This window comes from Zalophus californianus, chromosome 16, assembly GCF_009762305.2.
Source record: "Zalophus californianus isolate mZalCal1 chromosome 16, mZalCal1.pri.v2, whole genome shotgun sequence".
Lineage (NCBI taxonomy): Eukaryota > Metazoa > Chordata > Mammalia > Carnivora > Otariidae > Zalophus > Zalophus californianus.
Genome location: NC_045610.1, coordinates 45,100,103 through 45,124,421, shown reverse-complemented (window position 1 = coordinate 45,124,421; position 24,319 = coordinate 45,100,103). Strand labels below are relative to the sequence as shown.

At 38.4% G+C, this 24,319-nt stretch overlaps 1 protein-coding gene across 4 annotated transcripts in view; it reads left to right on the top strand.

The window, feature by feature from the left end:
- Positions 1-24,319, top strand: part of NSF (N-ethylmaleimide sensitive factor, vesicle fusing ATPase) — a 157,631-nt gene that overhangs the window by 81,110 nt on the left and 52,202 nt on the right. For all 4 annotated transcript variants that reach the window (XM_027625135.2, XM_027625136.2, XM_027625137.2 and 1 more), the window contains exons 9-12: positions 8,439-8,638; positions 20,257-20,422; positions 21,432-21,506; positions 21,695-21,882. In XM_027625135.2, coding sequence (XP_027480936.2) covers positions 8,439-8,638; positions 20,257-20,422; positions 21,432-21,506; positions 21,695-21,882 — 629 coding nt within the window. The remainder of the gene's footprint in view (positions 1-8,438; positions 8,639-20,256; positions 20,423-21,431; positions 21,507-21,694; positions 21,883-24,319) is intronic.

The window sequence follows — 24,319 nt, the reverse complement described above, 5'->3', positions numbered from 1 at the left end:
TGTGGTCTATCACGTTTATCCTCCTCAAATACAACGTAAATGGCCTTGCTTCTTATCTTCTGTGTGTGTCACAGCCCTGGGTATGTCTCCGCTACCTGCCTACTCTGGATCAGTACCCAGACTATTGAATATGGCTTAAGAAGAGCACAAAGCATGGTGTCTGATCTCAATTTAAATTTAAGAAGCACATCTCAGGTGGGCCCTCAGTGTTTCTTGGAATCAGTATTTCCTGCTATTCCTTCTGTATTTCCCTAGTCTAGCCACTGTCCTTCTCTCGAAGAGGACTAGTTCCTCTTTTCCGTTCTCCTCGGACCTCCGGCACCACCTCTTCCAGTCCCTCCGCAACAGCTGCTGGTGCCCTGGAATCATGATTTCATTGAGAAAATAGAAGTAGTCAGAAGAGAACTGCCTCTTCTTCCCCACCACCAAATGTAGCATTTGTTGAGTGAGTGAAAGAATATGCTATCACAGAACTTTTATTTATTCCTATATTCAAATGTAATTAGCAACTTAAATTCCAAAACTGTATATAAATCCTCTTTTTGGCCATTTTAGTTTATGCTTTTCCCAACCACCATCCTTTACGTTACTATAACCAAGAGTTATGTTTGTGCCTTAACCAAATAAAAAGTAGGTATTTTTAGGAAGTTGATTATTATTTTTTTAGATTATTTATTTATTTATTTGAGAGAGAGAGAATGAGAGACAGAGAGCACGAGAGGGAAGAGGGTCAGAGGGAGAAGCAGACTTCCCGCTGAGCAGGGTGCCCGATGCGGGACTTGATCTCGGGACTCCAGGATCATGACCTGAGCCGAAGGCAGTCGCCCAACCAACTGAGCCACCCAGGCACCCTAGGAAGTTGATTATTAACAGGAGCAGTTAGTAAGATAAGCACTTAAGTAATTGAATACAGGAAATTAAGAGAAGAAATCCTTTGGAACTATGTTTGATTATGCTGTTAAACCACGATAGTTCTAACTTATGTAAATGATAGAGGAAGGAGAAAAGATGCGAATGATGTAGAAATGAAGATAAAGCTTCAAACTTTGTGGATGAGAACAAGTGATGTGATAGTTTTACCCTCACACTTTAGGAAAATTAGATAATAGAATTTAGTTACAAGTATGTTGACTTTAAATTTATGCTGTTATTTACCTCATGTTGCTCCACTTAAAGATTCAGTTTTGAAAAAAATAAAGGGGTTAAAACCAAAAAAGTCAAGATTCTTATGCCAGCTTTAATGAAATTTGTATTTATGGAGTTGAGTAAGAGTCTACACCTTACAGGGGCGCCTGGGTGGCTCAGTTGGTTAAGCATCTGCCTTTGGCTCAGGTCATGATCCCAGGGTACTGGGATTGAGCCCCACGTTGGGCTCCCTGCTCAGCGGGGAATCTGCTTCTCCCTCTGACCCTCCTCCATGCTTGCGTGTGCGCATGTGCGTGCACTCTCTCTCTCTCAAATAAATAAATAGAATCTTAAAAAAAAAAAAAGTCTGCACCTCACCTAACACTGTAAGTAGCTTAGATAATCACAACAAAGAGGAGAGTCCCTCAGTGACCTGAGTTCCATATGCTGAGTTCACTTAATGGCATCTGTCTGCTCAGGCATGAGTTCCCACACATTTTCCCGGTTCCCCATGTTCTTTCCAAATCTTTACCATGCTTCCCAGGATCATCACCTTGTCCCTCATTTTGTAGATGACCTAGCTCCTGCTTCACATAGTAAGTAGAGCACAGCAGGCAAAACCTCAGCTCACTTCCTCATCCCCTTTTCCCTAACTAATCTCTAATCTCAGAAGAAGAGGTTTCCTTGCAAGATACCTCTTGAAATCCCTCCTTTGTATTGCCAGAGTTTCCCAAATTGTGATCTCTGTTTGTTCCTGCTTATATTACTTAGCTTCCTTCTCCTACCTCAACCCAAAATGATCTGACCCTGACCCAAGACCTTATGGCCCAGATCAGCATGAACTTCCTGGTTTTTAAATCTAGTGTTCTCTTTCCAGGCCCCATCCTCTATGTCTGCAGCATTTGTCCCCATTATCACAACACCTCTGCTTAAAACTTCTTGTGGCTTTTCATGTGCCCAGAGCAGGCATTCAAAAACGTGGAACCAATGGTTTTGCTATCTTTTTTGAGATTTCAGTCTGTATTTTTTTTTTAAGATTTTATTTATTTATTTGAGAGAGACAGAGTACAAGCTGGGGAAGGAACAGAGGGGAGAGGGAGAAGCAGACTCCCCGCTGAGCAGGGAGCCTGATTCGGGACTTGATCCCAGGACCCTGAGATCATGACCTGAGCTGAAGACAGACACTTAACTGACTGAGCCACCCAGGCACCCCTCAACCTGCATTTTTTAAGGGATGTTACTACTTGAATCTTAAAGGCCTTATAGCCAAAAACAGTTATGATTTCCTCTAATCTCCTCTTGCTAACTTCTTAGTTATGTTCTAGGGTTTCATCATTTTACCATGTGCCCAGGCTACATACCTTTTGGGTCAACCTTGACTACTCCTCTTTCTTTTATTTTCCTTTGGTCTCTGAGCTCTGATGAATATCTCCCAAATCTTCCTTTCTTTTCCTACTACAATTTCTTAGGACTATTGCCTCTTTCCATTTCTGGTCTCTTGTCTGGATTATTTCTGTAGTACATTCAGGGGTTTTAAATTTGGATTCCATGAATAGGCCTCAGAGGATCTAAGAATACCATCAAAACTGCATGCAATTTTTTTGTACATGTGCATTTTTCAGGACAGGTCCATTGGATGATTCCATGGGAAAGAATGTAAGAGATAGAATGAGAGAATATGACAATTTAAATGAGTCAGTTCCACTGATTTCTCTTCTTTCCATGCCTGCTCTAAGTTCTGAGTAGTGAGGCACGTAGGACATCAAGAAAGAACAAGTGACAGCAGTCAGTTCAGCTTGGCAGTCAGGACAGGTCAGAGGCTTTCCAGCATCAGAGCCATGTCTTAATGTCCCGCAGAAGCTCAGGAGAAAGCTGGGGCATCTGTAGGGAGGTGTCCTCCTAAGGCCTCTGGACCCATTTGTTCATATGCTTCCAGAGGACTTGGAGGGAAATGAAAGTTTAATTGGCAAAAATCCCGAGCCAGCCAGTGAGGCAGTGTCCCCAGAAAAAGGTTAAAAATATTCCTCCAACTACACTTTTACCCTCTCATCTTTGTTCTCTAGTCCTTCCTCCACTCTACCACCAGAGTTAGTTTTTAGACGTATATCTCATTGTGCACTCTCCCTGAATAAAATCCTCAGGGTTTTTATAAAACAAATTAAAAACTCCTGGGCATGGTGTCAAGGCCTTCCATAGTTGTCAAGGCCTTCCATAGTTGGGAGTCTCCAGGCACTCCTCTCCCCTCCCCTCCAAGACTGTAGCCACAACAGGTTACTACTGGCTGTTTTGAAAGGACAGCTTCTATGTCCATACCTCTATGCCTTTGATCATGCTAGTTTCCCTCGTTAGGTGCCATTTCCTCTCCTGTGCCCAATCATGAACCTCCTGCTATCTGTCCTTCAAGGCCTACACTAAATATTATTTCTTCCTGTGTCCATTCCTAATTTTCTGCCATCACCCTAGGAGAAGTCAGTCTCTCATGGCCAGGTTCCAAAAATATTTCATATATATCTCTGATAATGTCATATTATATTGTAGATAACCTATTTTTATTTCTGTCTTTCCTACTAAACCAGAAATGCCCTGCAGGTAGGGACTGCCTTTTTCATGTTTGTATCCCTAACACCTAGTTTCATGTCTAGTCCAAACAGGAGCTTAATACACTTTTGTTGAATGGAATTACTTACGAAGAGTTTTTATGACTCATTTAAAATTAGAGACCAATGCTTATTTAATAAGTCAGAATAGGCTATAATAATAGTAGTAATAACAAAGTCCCATTTCCACTGCTTATTCAAGTAACTGCTTCCTTTTTGGAAGTGGATTTTGAAAATCTTCACATGTCAATGTATATTTTTGATGTGCTTTCTTGAGATCCTGAAAGAATTATAGTTCTAATGCAGAACTAGAGCTTCTATGACATTCCTGTTGGTGTCATATTGAGTAGATTCTGTCATTTCAGAGATCTGTATGAAATACAGTAAGTTCCATGGATATGCATTTTATCTCTTTCAGACTTCATGGTAATATTCTGTGAATTGTTTATAAAGTCTGAGTTCATTTAATTCAAACCACATTAAATTGAGCATTTTCCACAGATGAAAACAGAATTACGGAGTTAAGACTCTAGTACAGACAGTCTCCAACTTACGATGGTTTGACTTAATGATTTTTTGAGTTTATGATGGTGTGAAAGTGATATGCGTTCAGTAGAAACCATATTTCAAATTTTGAATTTTGGTCTTCCTGGGCTAGAGAGCACAGTATTCTCTCATAATTCTGGGCAGCGGCACCCACCGCTCCCAGTTGGCCGTGCCATCACAAGGGTTGTCTTCAACTTACAATGGGTTTATCAGGAAGTAACCTCATCATAAGTTGAGGAGGGTCTATGTTATATATTATGCAGTTTCTTCTGCTAAATTTGCAAAGTCCCAGTCACTGTAAATATGTTTTTTAGGTATTTAAATAAGTTCAGTTACGAAAATAAACACTTCCATAAATGAAGAGCTTCAAATAATTTTTTTAAATCTTATTTTTTTAAAAGATTTTATTTATTTGTCAGAGAGAGTAAGAGAGGGAGCACAAGCAGGGGGAGCGGCAGGCAAAGGGAGAGGGAGAAGCAGGCACCCCACAGAGCAAGGAGCCTGATACGGGACTTGATCCCAGGACGCTGGAATCATGACCAGAGCCAAAGGCAGACGCTTAACCAACTAAGCCACCCAGTCGTCCCTCAAATAATTTTTTTAAATGGTCTTCTCTCCCTCATTTTCTTTTGAGTTTTGTAGGAAAGGAATCAACTACAATTTACTTATTTAGCCATTTACTGAGTACATATTATATGCTAGACATTATGGTGGATGTTTGCAATTCCAGCTTGATGAGATAGCACCTGCCCTTGAATAGTTAGTTCATGGTCTAATGGAGAAGGTATATAAACAAATAATTGCAACTTAAACCTTGGGGAAAAGGAAAGAAACTCCTTTGAGAAGCCGTGGTGAGGTTGAGAATGGATGTGTCTGCAGATGAATTTGTGGTTAGAGAAGCAATGAGCTAAAGGGATTTCATACTTGATAGTCTTTTTTTTTTTTTTTAATATGTGAAGTAGGAATCTAGATCTTTTCTATGAATTAAACGGATGGGGTAGGGGCGCCTGGGTGGCTCGATTGGTTAAGTGCTGCCTTCGGCTCAGGTCATGATCTTAGAGTCCTGGGATCGAGCCCCGCATCAGGCTTCTTGATCAGTGGGGAATTCACTTCTTCCTCTCCCTCTGCTATCTCCCTTACTTGTCTCTCTGGCTCGCTCTCTCTCTCTCTCTCTCTCTCTCTCTCTCTCTCTCTGTCAAATAAATAAATAAAATCTAAAAAAAATAAATGCATGGGGTAGCACTTGAGAAGAGAAGAACAGTGAAGATCTGGATAATTAATGCAGAGAATAGGAGGTAGACTGACAGAAACCAGTAAAGGGTGGCATGCAATATCGAGAAGCAGTGAGCGTGGAACTGAAATTGGCTAATAGGAAATTGTGAGAGTATCAGTCAGGACAGTGGTGTAATTTTCTCTGGTTATGCTCTGTGGCCAACATGTAGGTGCAGTAAAGCCATTCTGTGGCCAGGCCTGTAGGTGCAGTAAAGCCATTCTGTGGGCCAGGCCTGATGGGTAGAACGGAAGTGTAAGAAGGCTAGGGAATTGAAAGAGAGTATAGCTTAATGTAGAAGGAAGTACCATTAGGAGGAAGTTGATAAACTTGGATAAAGTTAAGAAATTAGAGGATGAGGATAAGGCCTAGTACTTTGTAGGTCCTCAGCAAGTCTTCATTTTCTCCTTTTTGGCTCCCCTTTCCTGTGCCTTGTTTTACCACCACCATGACCACCTGCCTCTGCTGTGGTTTATATGAATAGTTTCAAGTCATGATGGTAGCAGTTGGCTCAGATTAGCAGCCAGGTTCCAAAGTCTTCATCAAAAGTGCCCCAGTGGTTTGGATGCTGGCAGTGCCTCATGGTGTTGGCCTCTAGGAGAAGCTCAGGGCTTACCCCCTTATCTCAGTACGCCTTGTGCTCCAAGAGTGGATCAAGGGCAAAGACATTTTATTGGCCATGGTTCTCAGGACAGGAATTTACTCTGTGATGAGAAGGGTTAAGACTCTAAGCCTTCAAGGGTTTCCACTAAGTTCCCCTTGTCTCTACAAATCTAACCATAAGCACATATCTCATTACTTTCAAGGATTTAAAAGGGAGTCTTTTTTTGATATACAGAAGCAGTGACCATACTGGCAACCCAAAGGGTCTTCCTACTCAGAATCTAAAATATCTAGTAGAGTTGGTTGTACCTTGTGATTTCTTTTATGTGAGTTATTAAATGTATTGTCATAATTTTTTTCGAAGAAACAGTTTTTAAGGCTTTCATTCCAAATGAGGACAAACTATTATACATGGAAACACTATATTTCATTTCCAGAAATTTTCTTTTTCACCTGTACTTTTTGAGTGTAACACCTAAATCTAATAAATCATTATTTCACAGAATGCTTTTTTTTTTGGTGTAGTATAAGGAAAAAACTCATAAGAAAAGAGTCATGCATCCTAAGTGTGAAACTGCAAGAAAAGTGAGAATTCCTAGAGTTAGTAAACTGAAACCACAGGTCATCGGAATCTTAGAAATGAAGTAAATGCTCGTGAAGAGTTGGCTAAAGAAATCCTGGGGAGTCTAAATCACCAGTCTTGCTTTTTCCCTGTTGTTACTGATACCTTTTAAGGCATTTAGCAATGCTTGCCTGGAAAAGAATTGAATACTGTTCTTCTGAAACTTCATCTTCATCTGGGTGGTGCTGACACAAGCGTGTGCCTCCCTTGGCATTAGTCACATGAAGTAGGACATTCAACTTTATCCACTAAGTTGTAACATCCATCTGGATCCTTCTGGATTGCTCTATACCAGCCAGCTCAAAACATGTTTGCCCGTTCTTCAAGGGCTTGTGTTGACAGGTAGACCTGTAATTTCTATGACTAAGATATGGTTTCCATAGCCTACCATATCATAATAGATTTTTGTTGAGTTAAATTTGCCTAAAAGCAGATCTCTTTTATTCTTTGTAAAGTAAAAACTAATGGAAAATAAGTAATACTTCCTAATTAGGTATTTAGGTCAGAGAGACATCTTCAGAGTTAAAAGTTGTAAATGATAGTTCGAATATACTTTTCCAAAGACCTTTAATTGGCAGCTTTCACACTCAAATATTGGTAACTTGTGTAGGAATTTTTTCTGGATTTTCTATTTAAAAAAAGAGTTTTAGGGGCACCTGGCTGGCTCAGTCAGTAGAGCATGTGACTCTTGGTCTCCAGGTCATGAGTTCAAACCCCATGTTGGGTGTGGAGCCTACTTAAAAAAAAAAAAAAAAAAAAAAAGCTTTACAATGTCCACAATAGCCAAACTCTGGAAAGAGCCAAGATGTCTATCGACAGATGAAGGGATAAAGAAGATGTGGTATATAAACACAATGGAATATTATGCAGTCATCAAAAGGAATGAGATCTTGCCATTTGCCACAACGTGGATGGAACTGGAGGGTGTTATGCTGAGTGAAATAAGTCAATCAGAGAAAGACATGTATCATATGACCTCAGTGATATGAGGAATTCTTAATCTCAGGAAACAAACTGAAGGTTGCTGAAGTGGTGGGGGGTGGGAGGGATGGGGTGGCTGGGTGATAGACATTGGGGAGGGTATGTGCTATGGTGAGCGCTGTGAATTGTGCAAGACTGTTGAGTCACAGATCTGTACTTCTGAAACAAATAATGCAACATATGTTAAGAAAAAAGAAAAAGAAGAAGATAGGAGGGGAAGAATGAAGGGGAGTAAGTTGGAGGCGGAGACGAACCATGAGAGACGATGGACTCTGAAAAATAAACTGAGGGTTCTAGAGGGGAGGAGGGTAGGGGGATGGGTTAGCCTGGTGATGGGTATTAAAAAGGGCACATTCTGCATGGAGCACTGGGTGTTATGCACAAACAATGAATCATGGAACACTACATCAAAAACTAATGATGTAATGTATGGTGATCAACATAATAAAATAAAAAAAAATAAAAATAAAAAAACAAAAACAACAAACAAACAAAAATAAAGTTTATGTAAATTCAATCACAAAAAAAAAGCTTTAGTTCATTCTTGTTCTGCTCATGGCACTTGGATATTATATATTAATGACATGACTATAGTTTTCCTAACATGCATATGAAGAAGAAAGAAAATTTTCCTTTAGATGGAAATTTTCCTTGGATTTTAGTTGTTATAAGACTGTTTTCTTTTCCTTTTTAGGTTGCAAACATGTTAAAGGCATCCTGTTATATGGGCCCCCAGGTTGTGGTAAGACTCTCTTGGCTCGACAGATTGGCAAGATGTTGAATGCAAGGGAGCCCAAAGTGGTCAATGGGCCAGAAATCCTTAACAAATATGTGGGAGAATCAGAGGCTAACATTCGTAAACTCTTTGCTGATGCTGAAGAGGAGCAAAGGAGGGTAATGTTAATATAAGTATAATTCAGTAAAAGTTTGTTTTCATTTATACAATGAATGAAACCCAAAGCTATGGTGGAAAACTTTGTTACTGTGATCCATGTTTTGAAAAACATGCAGGTAAATTTTATTTAGTACTGAATTATATCACTGAACCAGGGATTATGGGGAATTTACATGATGTGAACAGATGTCATTACCCACACGTCCATAATACAAAGATAGATGATTGTATAAGCCCAAACTTTGCAAAAACAGATCATGAATTTATTTCTGGGTGTCACTTTTATTCCACATGACTTTCAGAGACTTGAACTCATTTGTCCTTTGGAAAAAGGGGAAATTAAATTTGTAAAATGACTTATAGAATTACCTGTATGTAAGTTTCATGAGCAGAAAGCTAGCTTACTTACCACGGAGTCTCCTCAGTTGTAGAGTGACAGGTATGAGTTGTTAGGTCTCAAAGGAAAGTTTGATGTGGGTCTGAGAAAAAAATTAATTAAAAGTCAAACCAGAGTTTACTAATTGTTATGGTTAATTTTATGTGTCAGTTTGGGCCTCAGGGTGCCCACACATTTGGTTAAACATTATTCTGGGTGTGTTTGTGAGGATATTTCTGCACGAGATTACTATTTGCATTGGTAGACTGAGTAAAGCAATTGCCCTCCCTAATATGGGTGGGCCCCATTCAATCAGTTGAAAGTCTGACTAGAACAAAAGGGCTACTCCTCCCCTGACTAAGGGAATTTCCTACTGCCTGACTGCTTTTATCTGGGCCATCAGTTCTTCCCTGCCTTTACACTCAGACTGAAACTGCAGCCCGTCTTGTGTCTCCAGCTTGCCAACTGCAGATATGGGGACTTGTCAAGCCCCATAATTGGGTTACCCAACTCCTTATAATTAATCTTTCTGTAGATAGATATAGATTTAGATCTATAAGGTGTGTGTGTGTGTGTGTGTGTGTGTGTGTGTGTGTGTGTGTGTGTATTTTCAGGTATCCAATAGGATGGATCTATAGATCCATCTTATTATATTTCTTTGGAAAACCTTCATACTAACCCTCATACATACTAACTAACTAATACTAACATATTTATTTCATTGACAAAAGTTTAAAAACAATGCCATAGGATTTCTGCTTCTAGCAATACAGTAGACTAGGTAACCTGAAAACCTGTCTTCCATAAACACCTTCAAATGCTGGGTAAACTATAACTAAAATCATTTTAAATTCATAATTTAGTTCTCAAGAAAGAAAAGGAGAGCTCCAGAAATGAAAAGAAAACTCTGAAAATTAGACTGGTAAAGATAAGAGCTGTGGCTTTTGGTTTTGGTAATGTATGAGTTTGGGTTTTAGTACTCACTAGCAGGCACTTGAACCCACTTAAGATGTGGACTAGGAACTGGAACCTTCAAAGGGGTTGTGTCCTCACTGAAAAGAATGGTCTAGAAATTGTCTGCTCACCAGCACAAAGAAATAACAAAAACATTTAACCACCTGTCTGAGTTCTGCAGTGGGAGCTATAGAATCTCTCATGGGAATTCTGAACTATGGATTCTTAACTCATGCTTAGAATTTGAAAATACACACACATACACACACACACACACCACCACCACCACCACCACTACCACCACTCCTGACCTTTGTGGTCAGGGGCCCCCATGCTGAGAAATTGATTTAAAAATGAATCCTGGACTAATGATAGCATGGGGTTGATAGTTATTAGCAAACCCCTGGGGAGGAGGAGAATGGAGGCCCAGAAACAAAGGTCCTGGTGTGTAGGGTCACCATTCCTTTGGAGATATTAGCCATTTCTGGAGGGAACTGCTAAACAGCTGTGCAGCCCTTTTGACAGGCCAGTGGGAGTAAGGGGCCAGAGGTTAAAATGCATGGCTCATGAAGAGAGGACACCTGATGAACATGCCTCAGTTTGAGTTGGGACTCTGGAAGGCTGCACAATAGAAGCAGGGGTTAATCAGAAGTAGACATGCTCTCACAGAGGCCAGCTTTGAATCACATCTAATTTCTCTAAAATTAAATTGAAGGTTCCTAAATGACTAGTGCCCCTCAGCATCCAGCAGAATTATAGATCCTTCCTGGAGGAAGGTAGTATCATGCAAGGCCACAAATTATTTCTATAGTTTGCAAATGAGATGCCTGGTTGTAGTCAAAAGCAGTCAGGTATACAAAGACATAGGCAACTTGAAGAAAGAGAAACAAAAGTGATAGAAATTGGGCCTCCAGATAGTGGAATTCTCAGATAAAGACTTAAAATAACTACACTTACCACATTCAAAGGGAAATAAGATTGAGAATTTTGGCCGAGCAGTGAAAAATGAAAAACAAAATCAAATGGAAATTCTGGGAATGAGAAATTCAGCAACTGAAATTAACTCAGGTAGATGGGTTTAAACAGCAGATTAGACACATCTGAAGAGAGAATTAGTGCACTGAAAGATGTTAGACAAAAATAACCAGAGACAAAGGATGAAAGCAATGAAAAGTGATAGGAAATACCAACACAGATGATGATGGAAACCAGAAATCCATTGAATGCTATTTCTAAGAAGCTGAAAGAGAAGAACTGTTAAGTTAGAACTTTGTATCCGGTAAATGGATAAATTGTCATGTAAATATACAGTGAAATATTACACAGTAATAAGAAATAAATGGACTATGCACAAACAATCATGGAACACTTCATCAAAAACTAATGATGTAATATATGGCGATTAACATAACAATAAAAAATAAAAAATACTTGAAAAAAAAGAAAGAAAGAAATGGACTATGGTTATACATAGCTGTGAATCTTACAAATAAATGTTGAGCAAAAGAAACCAGGCAAGAAAGAATACGTACTGTATGATTCCATTTATATAAGGTTCAACTAAAATATAAGGTTCAATGATACATGCTTAGGTGGTAAACCATAAAGAAGAGTGAGAAGTAGTTTCCATAAAAAATCAGATTGGGGTTGCCTATGGGGAATAATGGGGAGGGATATTGGGGAAGAGTTGTGAGGACATGCGTCCACGATGCTGGCACTGTTTTATTTCTTGTTATGTTATATGGATGTTCATTTTATGACAGTTCCTTGAAACATGCATTCATATTTTGTGAACTTCCCCTCTCTGTATGCTGTAGTTCACCATAAAAAAAGTTTAAAAGAAATAAACTTAATAATCACTGCATGGGACAACAATAATAGTCATCAATATGGGTTTTTGGTTTTTTTTTTTAAGGATAGAACTAAAATATGGAACAAAACATAGGGGAAGTGGATTAAGTCTATGTAAGATCTTTGTATTATTTGGGAAGAAGATAATACTGTTAATTAACATCAAACTTTAAGTTAAGTCTGTTTGTGAAAATTGTGTATAACTTTCATGCTTTTCCAAAGCATGAGGAGGAGCTGGGAAAGGAATAAAACTCATATTCTTTAGAAGGCAAGATTCAAAGAAAATGTGAAGATATTGAAAATGTAACTTTAAAAAAAATTTCACTTATATCAACAGTCAAAATGATAAGGTACCTAGAATTAAATCTTAACAGGAAAATTAAGGGAGAAAATTATAAACATTTTTGAGAATCTTTTTTTCAAGAGCTAATAAATGATAAACCATGTTTATGTGTGGGAATACTGACAATGTCATAAAATGACAGTTCTGCCCATATTAATTTATAAATTTATGCTTTTCCAATCAAGTCTAATGGGACTTTTTTGGAATTTGACAACTTGATTTTTTTTTTTTTGGATACTTGAAGAGCCATGAAAATTTTGGAAAATTATGAAGACTTATTTCATATCATGATTTACTGGAAAGCTGTAGTAATTGAGACCATTATATATTCTTGCATAAACAGACCAAGGAAACAGAATAGAACACAGGAGGAACTTGCTATGTGAAGAGTGACAATGCAAATCAAAGGAGAAAGAATATTCCATGAATCAGGATGAGATCATCAGCTTTCTGTTTCATAAAAATAAAATACAGTCATTATCATATCATACAGAATTACAAAATAGATTTACAAAAAACTAAAACTAAAATTTACCAGAGAAAACATTTTTAGAAGAAATGTAGGCAAAAAGCCTTAAGAATTGAGGCTAGAGAAGAATTTCTTTTAAAGGGGGGGAGGGGTATTTATTTATTTATTTATTTTTAAAAGATTTTATTTATTTATTTGACACAGAGAGAGAGAGAGAGCGCACAAGCAGGGGAACTGCAGGCAGAGGGAGAAGCAAGCTCCCTGCAGAGCAGGGAGCCCGATGTGGAGCTTGATCCCAGGACCCTGGGATCATGACCTGAGCCGAAGGCAGATGCTTAACCCACTGAACCACCCAGGTGCCCTATTTGTTTATTTATTTATTTATTTACTTACTCACTCACTCACTCACTCACTCACTGTCACCCAAGCACCCCAAGAAGAATTTCTTTGTTAAGATAAAGTATTTAAATCCATAAAAAAAAAATGTTAATTTGGTTACATTAATATAATATGAAGAAAATTCTCTCTGTCAGATTACACACAATTACAGATGTCTCGAACTGGAGAGGATATTTGCACTGCATATAATCCACAAAGAATTGACGTTTTATAAATTCTCTGTAATAACTCCTTTATAATAAGTACAAAAAAGACAAACCACAATTAAAAATAACAACTAGCAGGGGCACCTGGGTGTCTGTCAGTTGAGTGTCTGACTTGGTTTTGGCTCAGATCATGGTCTCAGGTCTCTGTCCTCAGCCACATTGGTTCTAAAAGGCATGGGCCCTGGTGGATTGGTACAGGTCCAGTAATCACAAGTCCAGTAACTCTTCGGACAGTCCCAGAACCAATTTAGTTTTACTGTTCATCCCTATTACTACAATATTTTCGCCTTCTAAAATCTTTTTTTAATTTTTTTTTAAGATTTTATTTATTTATTCGACAGATGGAGAGAGCACAAGCAGGCAGAGTGGCAGGCAGAGGGAGAGGGAGAAGCAGGCTCTGCTGAGCAGGGAGCCGGACGTGGGGCTTGACCCCAGGACCCTGGGACCATGACCTGAGCCAAAGGCAGACGCTTAACGACTGAGCCACCCAGGCGCCCTCTCTTTCAAAAATCTTAACACTGAGTGTACCAAGAAAAATTGTCACCACCATTTAGTATCTGGGTTGAAAGTTATTTTTAAGTTATTTTACAAATAATTTACAAATGTAAGATATTTTACAAATAATTTACAAATGTAAGAATAAAAGGGAGTGAAAGACTATTATGTATTTAATAAGAACTTAAATAATGCAGATATCTATATATCTATCCCCATCCAAATGGGCAGGAGCTTCTGAATGTAACTAATGGCTCATCAGCTGTCATGCATGAACTTCTGCATACTGATTCTAAGTTTTATTTTCTTTTATTTTTTTAAAGATTTTATTTTTTATTTATTTGTTAGAGAGAGAGAGAACACAAGCAGGGAGAGTGGCAGGCAGGGGGAGAAGTGGGCTCCTTGTTCAGCGAGGACTCTGTCCCAGGACCCTGGGATCATGACCTGACCTGAAGGCAGACACTTAACTGACTGAGCCACCCAGGTGTCCCTGATTCTAAGTTTTAAATACACCCTTAATGGAGTCTAGCTTGTCATCACTTCTGGTTCTTTTTGTACTTGCATTGTCAAGACACAATACTTGAAGAATTTTTTTTTTTTTAAAACATTATTTTGTTGAGGAGAGGATGGCCACCAGATACTCCATAATTGCAAAACATTTTCATTTTTAGATTTGTATACACCTTTTAGAATGGTCAAATTTTTTAATATCTATATCACCTATTTCTTATCATCATCTCTATAATACCTGTCTTCAGCATCTGTCTACTTAGAAACCATATCAAGGAAATTTTGATGCCTAATGAAATAAAAGAAAGAATACTGTCATATGTCTTTTAGAAAAATGAGATGGTCTAGTTTCTTGTCACAAAATATTGCACAATGAAGATTTTTGTTGAATAACTAGATGAAAATGCCACTTTTTTGTCCTTAGAAATATATTATTCGCTCATTCTTTATTTTTAATTTGAGAGAGAGAGGGAGTGGCGGCAAGGTAGGGGCAGAGGGAGAGAGAGGGAGAAACTCAAGCAGACTCCCCACTGAGTGTGGAGCCTGCCACAGAGCTTGATCCCACAACCCTGAGATTAGACTTGAGCTGAAACCAAGAGTCAGTGCTCAACTGACTGCACCACCCAGGCACCCCTCACTTGAGTTGGAGAAAATATATGCAGGATAACATCATCTGAGGTCATAGGCTGAGATTTTACTTATAATCATCAATTTCACCATCTTCATTAGAGTCTCAAGTGCTGCTATATCACTCTGCATTAATTTTTGGATTAGATGTAATAAGTGAAATATTTTCCTCTGTTGGTTGTCTTTTCTTTGCCATTATGGCCAGTGGGGCGGGGGTCTGAATTTCCAACTGTGTTCAGTTAAAACTAAAACCAGGCAACAAAGATGGTGGATGGCGTCTCCAGACTTCTTTTATACCTTCTTGAAAGATGTAATTTTTTGGGCAACACAGTAAGAAAACTGAAGGATGATATCATAGCAGTCTTGATTTCACTATTGCATTATCCCTCTGAGCAATTCCATCATTCTTTCATTTTCTTATTATTTTAATCTTTTTTAGGATACTTAGGAATAATTGATGAGTAATGATGGTGTAATTTCTAGAGTGTTGAAATAGCATAATAAATCTTAGATTTATAAAAAGGTCCAGTGGACTCACATGGTAATTGCAAGATAGAATGAGTTTTATTCTATTCTGGTTTTTTTTAGAGATTTTATTTATTCATGAGAGACAGAGAGAGGGGCAGAGGCAGAGGGAGAAGCAGGCTCCCCGCTCCACAGGGACTCGGTCCGAGGACCTTGGGATCATGACCTGAGCTGAAGGCAGATGCTTAACCAACTGGAGCCACCTAGGTGCCCTATTTATTCTATTTTTTTAAAAATATATTTTCCATTTTCTTCTGTGGAAGACTTCTAATTTAAAAAGTCATGAAATATCAATATAAATCATTAAAATTGTTCAACAAAAAAACTTAAAAATGGAAATGGTGTCTAATGACCCTGATGGTATACTGAGGATTAAACACTAGGTGCCGGTGAGTCAAAATGTCCCCCTTTTAAAGAGGCATTTTATAAAAATCTGTTGTGATAGTTTCCACATGGCTGCATAGGTATCTTTGGTGCTGTTTTTAAACTTGCAGACAGTTTAAATATGACACTGCTAATGATACAACTGAGTTGACAAAGAATTTCTAGATAGATGTTAATCTAGCCAGGTTTTTCAGTTACACCTTGTCTCAATTCTTACGTCCAGGAATGGCTTGGTATACTCAGCTAATGACCCCATGGAGGGTAGATGTGTTACATAATAAAGAAGAGCATCACCTCTGTGATTCTGGACAGTCCAGGCTGACAGATATGAACACTTGCATATAGGTCAAACTAGTTAAATATAGAACAGCCGTTATGGAAGGCAGTTGCCAGGGGCTCAACAGCATCAGCTCTGTTTCTGTGGGGGAAGACTTTGCAGATGGTAAGAGCAGAGCTAGAGGCCAGTGAATTAAAGAGGATTGCATGGTGGAAATTTAAACTCTTTGGTAAAGGGTTTATTGATGAGTCAGCTATATTAATCTGTGAAGACGAATCTTGACATCTTCCTTACCTGACTCCTAATTTATTGCAAGAACTTACCTTTATTTAAGTAACACACCTGTAAAAATTGGTGTGGTTGTACTGACTAGGTTGGGGGAAGGCACCTGATGACAGGTCACAAGATTAGTAAGGTTCTGAAAAGGTCAGAATTGTACTGATTATGTTTAAGACAGATTGTTCCTGTGGGTCTACAGTGTTCCTATTGTGTCTGGCTTCCCATCCACACAGATGATTTTTGAGGTCAGACTGAGAAGGAAGTCATGATTCCAGTGGCAACATAAGGCACAATGACAACAAAATTCATACATTTTAGCAGCTTTTTGTTTCATGCTAAATTGGCAGACAACCTTGAATAAAAGTGTCTTATAAAATAATGTAGAGGGGCACCTGGGTGGCTCAGATGGCTGTGTCTGCCTTCGGCTTGGGTCATGATCTTTAGGTCCTACGATTGAGCCCCATGTCAGGCTCCCAGCTCAGCAGGGAGTCTTCTTCTCCCTCTCCCTCTGCCTCTCCTCCTGCTTGTGCTCTCTCTGTCTCTCTCTCTTAAATGAATAAATAAATTCTTTAAAAATAAAATAAATAAAATAACGTAAAATCTCAGGGCACCTGGGTGACTCAGTCGGTTAAGCGTCTGCCTTCGGCTCATGATCTCATGGTCCTGGGATCAAGCCCCACATCGGGCTCCTTGCTGGGTGGGGAGTCTGCTTCTGCCCCTCCCCCCACTCATGCACTTGCGGCTCTCTCTCAAATAAATAAATAAAGTCTTTAAGAAAAAAAACTCTACACGTGTTAAAACTCACAAAACTACATACCAAAATTCAGTTTTACTTCATAATAAATTTTTAAAAACATAAAATATAGTATTTATATTCTATTATTCATATTTGGATTATTGTTCACTCTTTAATGCAGTTCTCTGCAAAATGATAGTCATGTGTTCCTCAAGGTTTCTGAAATTTAACTAGGGTTTTTTTCCCCGAACTACTTACAGATTGTTTTCCTTCCATCAGTGTTTTAAAAACTAAGTTCAAATCTGAAAAAAAAATAATTTTCTCAATATAGTCATATTTATTGAACAGATGTCTGATGATAAATGATAGCTTGGTTGCTTAAAAAAAAGTTTCAATACCAAAAGCTATCATCTTTCCAACTGTAGAAAAGACTGAGGATAAGGAATTGGAACTATACCTTCAGTTTTGCCAAACACTTCTGTATGGTAGGGTATTAATTCTTGGAAATTTTGTGACTGAAAAACAGATTCTACATTATTTTTTTTAAAGATCTTATTTATTAATTTGAGACAGAGAGAGAGAACAAACTGGGGTGGCGCAGAGGGAGAGATAGGGAAAGAAGCAGACTCGCCTCTAAGCAGGAAGCCTGATGTGGGGCTACATCCCAGGACCCAGAGATCATGACCTGAGCCAAAGGCAGACACTTAACCAACTGAGCCACCCAGGTGCCCCATAAAATAGTCAAAATTGTTATAACAAAGAATAATGTGTGGAGGGAGCAAGCTTACCCAACCTACTGCTGTAGTAGAATAGGCTGGTAATAATATAAAAATATAAAGCCTGATAGAAATGACATCTCAATCAATGAAGAGAAAAGATTATTTAGTCTACAATATTGGATCAGTTAATTGTTTGAATAAGAATTATTTGGATTCTTATTTCACATGTACCATTTACAAAACTGAAACTCCAGATAGATTGAAAAATTATATGTAAAGTAAAGATTTAAAAGAAGAAAATATAGGTGACTATCAGGTCTACAGTAGGGAAGGATTTTAAGGGTAAAATTAATTTTAAAAATCATAAAATTAAAAATGGGTAATTTTGGCAACTTACATAGTAAAAAAAAAAGTAAAGGTCCTTCTAGATTCAAAAATATACCATAAATAAAAGATAAGCGGCAAGCTGGGATAAAATATTTATAACAAATGAATAATACCCTTAATATATAAAGAATTTTTCTATAAATCAATAAGAAACACTATTAAATCTCAAAAATGTGCATAGGATATGTACAAATAATAAAAGGAAAATTACAAATGATTTTAAAACATGATTTTAGAAAGTACCATCTTCTTCAGTAATCAGACAAATGTCAGTTAAAAACAATTGAAAAATACCATTGTTTGATTATCAAGTTGGGAATTACTTTTTAGATTTTTCTAATATTCATTACTTGTGAGGATATACCAAGGTAGTCACTGTCATATACCTTGGTGGGATTATAAAATGATAAAATCTTTCTGGAAAAGTAGTTGACAACCTATTTCAAGGGCCTTAAAATACTCAACACACCTTTTAAAGTAACAATTTGCATTCAGGAAGTAATCATATCTATTGTCAAGGAGTTAAGTACAAAAATGTTTATCATGGGGCACCTGGCTGGCTCAATCAGTAGAGCATGTGACTCTTGATCTCTGAGTCGTGAATTCAAGCCCCATGTTGGGTATAGAGATTACTTAAAAATAAAAACCTTTTTTTTTTTTAAAAATTTTATTTATTTATTTGACAGAGAAAGACACAGAGAGGGAACACAAACAGGGGGAGTGAGAGAGGGAGAAGCAGGCTTCCCGCTGATCAGGGAGCCCGATGCGGGGCTCGATCCCAGGACCCTGGGATCATGACCTGAGCCGAAGGCAGACGCTTACCTGACTGAGTCACCCAGGCGCCCCATAAAAGTCCCAACTCTTAAAAAAAAAAAAAAAAAGATTCTATCCATACCAGAGGTTTAATGAATACCAATTGTATCTAATCCTGAATCTCATTATGCCCATTATTTATATTATCCATATGTAAGTTAATGTTCATTTTCACCTGTTTTGTTAATCCCTGATTTTGTTTGTTTAAAAAAAGAAAAAATTTATGGAGCGCACTTCCTTCTTTGGTTCCTATAAGAGACTTAAGTACTTGAATATAAATTGTTAGAAGGTCCATGTTAACCTAATGAATTATTAGCATTTGAAAATATTTGCATCTATTAAAAGTTTACAATATGCAAACTATTTTCTTTTTTTTTCTTTTTTTTTTTTTAAAAGGATGTTGCAGTCTTTTTTTTTTTAATGATTTTATTTATTTATTCATGAGCGACAGAGGTGGGGAGAGAGAGAGAGAGAGAGAGAGAGAGAAGCAGAGGGAGAAGCAGGCTCCCAAGGAGCAGGGAGCCCGATGCGGAACTCGATCCCAGGACCCTGGGATCATGACCTGAGCTGAAGGCAGACGCTCAACCATCTGAGCCACCCAGGCGCCCTCAAACTATTTTCTTATAATGACTCTGTATTCAACAAACTCAAATCACTATGCAGAAGAAATAGTACCCCCTTGACTATTCTTTCTATAAACTATGTCTCTTGTTCTCACTTTACTGTTAGAAAAAGTACTTTGTTTTCGTGTGATGTAACCAAATGTGAATCATGTTCACCTCCTTCCGTCATCTGCCCACTTCCCAATCGACCTCTGGGTAGAGTTACTGCTTAGTTATATAATATGACAGACGTTAAGCTTGCTGCAACTGTTCTCTCACCAAAATTCAGGGAAAATGGGAGGGAGTTGCCATTCACTGACTTAAGACAGACATCTGATAATTATGAGTTCTTTTCAGTAGTGAGAAGAAATGCATGTCATGAACAGGTTGTTATTTGATGGACTATTCACATTCATTAATATATAATGTACATTTTTGTTTTATGGCTATTAAATATGAGGTTCTGGAAGACTTTTCAGTTTGCAGAATTCTGAGAATGCAGTTCTAATACCTTTGAAGGGTAGAAGCCATGAGTACACCTGCTGTATTTATTAGTCAAAATGGAGCAAAATCAATCTGTGACAGCTTTGTTTTGCTTTCTTTGACTAGTTTGTTTAGTAATATATTCAAATTATGACCTTTACTATAATTTCTTCCTTCAACAGCTTGGTGCTAACAGTGGTTTGCACATAATCATCTTTGATGAAATTGATGCCATCTGCAAGCAGAGAGGGAGCATGGCTGGTAGCACAGGAGTTCATGACACTGTCGTCAACCAGTTGCTGTCCAAAATTGATGGGGTAGAGCAACTGAACAACATCTTAGTCATTGGTATGTTTGCTTTGAAAAAAAAAATTCTATGATTTCAAAAAGACACATAGGTTCTGAATTAAGATCTGTGTAGGTTGTAGTTAATACTGTGTTGCCCATGTTTCCAAATTAGAATCAGGTGATATTGAAGAATCTTCAGTACCTATTTTAATGTCTGGCCTTAATAGGACAAATAAAAGATGGGTTTTAGTGACTCATGGGTGTATGCTCATAGCTCAAAGATGGAAAAGGCAGCATAGTGTAATGCAGGGGTTTTCAAATTGCATCCTGTAGGCCTCTAGGGGCCCTCAGAGGTGCCTCAGGGTCTGTGAGTGAGCTTCAGATCGTGTAATCCCAATTATAACTTCTTCTTTTAACTGTTTCAGGTACTGAGGTTCTTTTAAGATGACTTTAAAAAACAAAACAAAACTTTTGGTATTTATGAAGGTTAAAAACCATTGGCCTACAAAAAAGGAGAGAGACTTTGGGGTTGGACAGATCATGTTCACATTGTCCCTCTCTCACTTGGACAGGCTACTTAGCCTCTCTGAACCGTACCTTCTCTTTTTAAATATTTGAAGTTTTCATTACATTTATATTCCATTGGCAGTATAGTGAAATACTAAAGCAGAGTCTTCAGGTATTTCCATTAGAACAGATCAAGAACAAATGATATTTTTATTTGAGAATAATTGGTTTTCTATTTGACCTTTATAAAATATCTTTTTTTTTTTAAAGATTTTATTTATTTATTTGACAGAGAGAGACACAGCGAGAGAGGGAACACAAGCAGGGGGAGTGGGAGAGGGAGAAGCAGGCTCCCCGCGGAGCAGGGAGCCCGATGTGGGGCTCAATCCCAGGACCCCGGGATCATGACCTGAGCCAAAGGCAGACGGTCAACCAGCTGAGCCACCCAGGCACCCCTAAAATATCTTAACTTGTTTGAGAAATTACTATTCTTACCTATACTGAAGGGACATTTTATCTTATTTTTTAACTTTTGTTGTTTTGTTTTGAAATCTGTGCTCAGGAATGACCAACAGACCAGATCTGATAGATGAGGCTCTCCTTCGACCTGGAAGACTGGAAGTTAAAATGGAGATAGGTAAGCAGATCTGTCACTGGTTGGGGGAGGGGTGTGTGTTTAGAGTTCATTAGTAAGAGCAGAGTCCTATAACTTAACATTGGTTAGAAAAGTTGTGTATCATGAGGAGCACATGTTTACCTGCTTAAGTACCTATAAGAAAAGCATTAGGATTATAATAATTTCTATTTTATTTTCAATTTTACCAGGCTTACCAGATGAGAAAGGTCGACTACAGATCCTTCACATCCACACTGCAAGGATGAGAGGGCATCAGTTACTCTCTGCTGACGTAGATATTAAAGAACTGGCTGTGGAGACCAAGAATTTCAGCGGTGCTGAACTGGAGGGGCTGGTGCGGGCGGCACAGTCCACTGCTATGAACCGACACATCAAGGTCAGGAAAATCAGCTAACACATTAGGATTCTGCAGCTTTATAAATACTGTGTCAGTGTTCTTTCCCTTTCCTTTCAAATGTGCCAAGGGCTGTGGTAGTGCTGACTTTTGACAGAGAAGAGACATGGTGAAAGGAATGGGAATTGTCAGCTGCCAAAGCTTCAGAGTGGCAGGAAGTAGATGATGCTGGCACCTGTCCCATGGTAACCACTAACACATCTGCCTCGGGTTGCTGCCATCTGATACAAACATGTGAAGATGAAGAGTATGAAGAATTTAGTTTTTAATCTTTGTACTGTGTAGAATTGTAACATGTCATAGGAAGTTGGGTTTTCTATGATGCTAGAATTATGGGGGCTGCTTCATTCAGCACATACACTGAATACCTGCTGTTTTCTGAGTATTAAACTGGAGACACAAAGATGATAAACCACGACCTGTCCTCTCAAGGAATTCAGAGTCAGGCGGATGGACATGTTTGTAAATTAGTACAATAATGTTACTGATACTATGGTAGGAAGACATACCAGGGTACTTTTATGTTGATAAAGTGCTTTTGAGTCTTTACCATCCCTTCTCCTCTTCAGGGATAGATGGATGACTTCCAGATTTATGTCTCATCTCTTGAAAGCTTCTTTCTCCCACTTTCAGATTTACACAAAATACCTCTACCTCGATGTTTTATCAGGTCTCAAATTTAATATTCCCAAACCAAATTCACTGTCTTTTTTTTTTTTTTAACTGCTTTCCTTCCTGTTCCTATTTTCCTGTTTATCCCAATTTCCCAGGCTTAAAACTTCAGGAATATCTTTAATTCCTGCCACTCTGCTCTGTCCTATATCAAGACATTCGCCAAATTTTGTCACTTCTATCTTGGCAGTGTCCTTCAGTTTCTACCCACCTTCTGTTTTATTAGTCTTCCTGTTTCATACTATTTTACCCTACAGAAACTTCAGAACAAAGTACAGGCTTCTTAGCCTGATCCTTAAGGTCCTCTAGATCTGACCCTAAACTGGCCTTTCCAAATGTGTTCCCAATTATTCTCCATACTTTAGCCAAACCGAAATACTCATTGGTCATCAGACATTAATTTATTTTTTCACTTACCTGGTTTTGCGGAAGTCTTTACCCTCTATGTTTACTTATCTTTTTAATACCTAGTTCGTATGCCACCACTTTTCTTCAAACCTTTTCTGATTGTCTCCTTTAAGAAGGATGTATTGTCTTCCTTCTTGAAATAGTAATGTATCACTATGGTACTTTTGGTTCACTTTGGTTCACAGTAGATTTATTCAGCACCCACTCTATGCCAGACACTGTGCAGGCAGCTAATGCTACACCTGAAAGAAGTAAACTGCCTACCCTGAGCAGCCCATGGTTTAATCTCCACATTCAGTAACAGAAAGGACAGGAGACGTAAGGAAGTGAAAGGGTGTCAGATGTGGTCAACTCGTGGTGTGAGAGGATGTTTCACAGAGACATTTCTGGGTGAATGTGTCTCTTGGTGGGTTAGGACATTTTAGGTAGAAGGCAAAGGAACAGAGACACAAAATAGCATGGTGTGTTAGGGTAATTCAGTATCGCTTCAGCATAAAAGGTAGGGGAGGGGAGGTAGAGAGAGACATTGTGGGGAAAAAGTCAGGAGACTAAAGCAGGGAGTGGAGCACAAAGAGCCTTTTATATTGTGCTAAGAAGTATGGACTTTTTTCCTGTGAGTAGTGCTAAGCCATTGAAGAGTTTTAAGAATAGCAGCAACATAGTGTTAAAACATAAGCTCACTCTGGCAGCTGTGTCGAGTGGAGTTTTGAGGTGAGTGGAGTTGGCAACATCCTATCACTGATTCTAACCTGAGGACTGTGGCCCATGAGCCATATCCAGTTCACCACCAATTTTTATAAATAAAATTTTGGGGGAACATGCCCAGTTATGTATGTGTTGTCAGTGACTGCTTTCATGCTCCAGTGGTAGAGTTGAGTATTTGCAACAAGGACTGTATGGCCCCACAAAGCCTAAAATATTTACTATCTCATTATTTACAGAAAAAGTTTGTCAACCCCTGTTCTAGACTTTAAGTCCATTTCTTATTCATGTCTGAAAATCCCACAGTGCCCCAAATAGGTCTAAATACTGAGAACGTAGCAGGTGTTTGGTAAGTTTCTAAAATTAGTAAACTTATATATGTATTCTGAATCAAGCTCTACCCATAAGTCATAATTTCCCTACATAATAGAAGTGACTTTGTTCTAGCTCAGGAATGCCAAAGGTCAGGATAGTGTGGAAATAACAGTATTGGTTCCTTTATAGAATGGATCTATCCATCCATCTGTTCATTCTTTCATCCTTTCTCCTTGCCATAAGAAATGTCTTAGAAGTGATGGGGACTTCAAGAAAAGTTGTGTAAATGATGTGAGGATTGTTCCCCACCATACCGATCTTT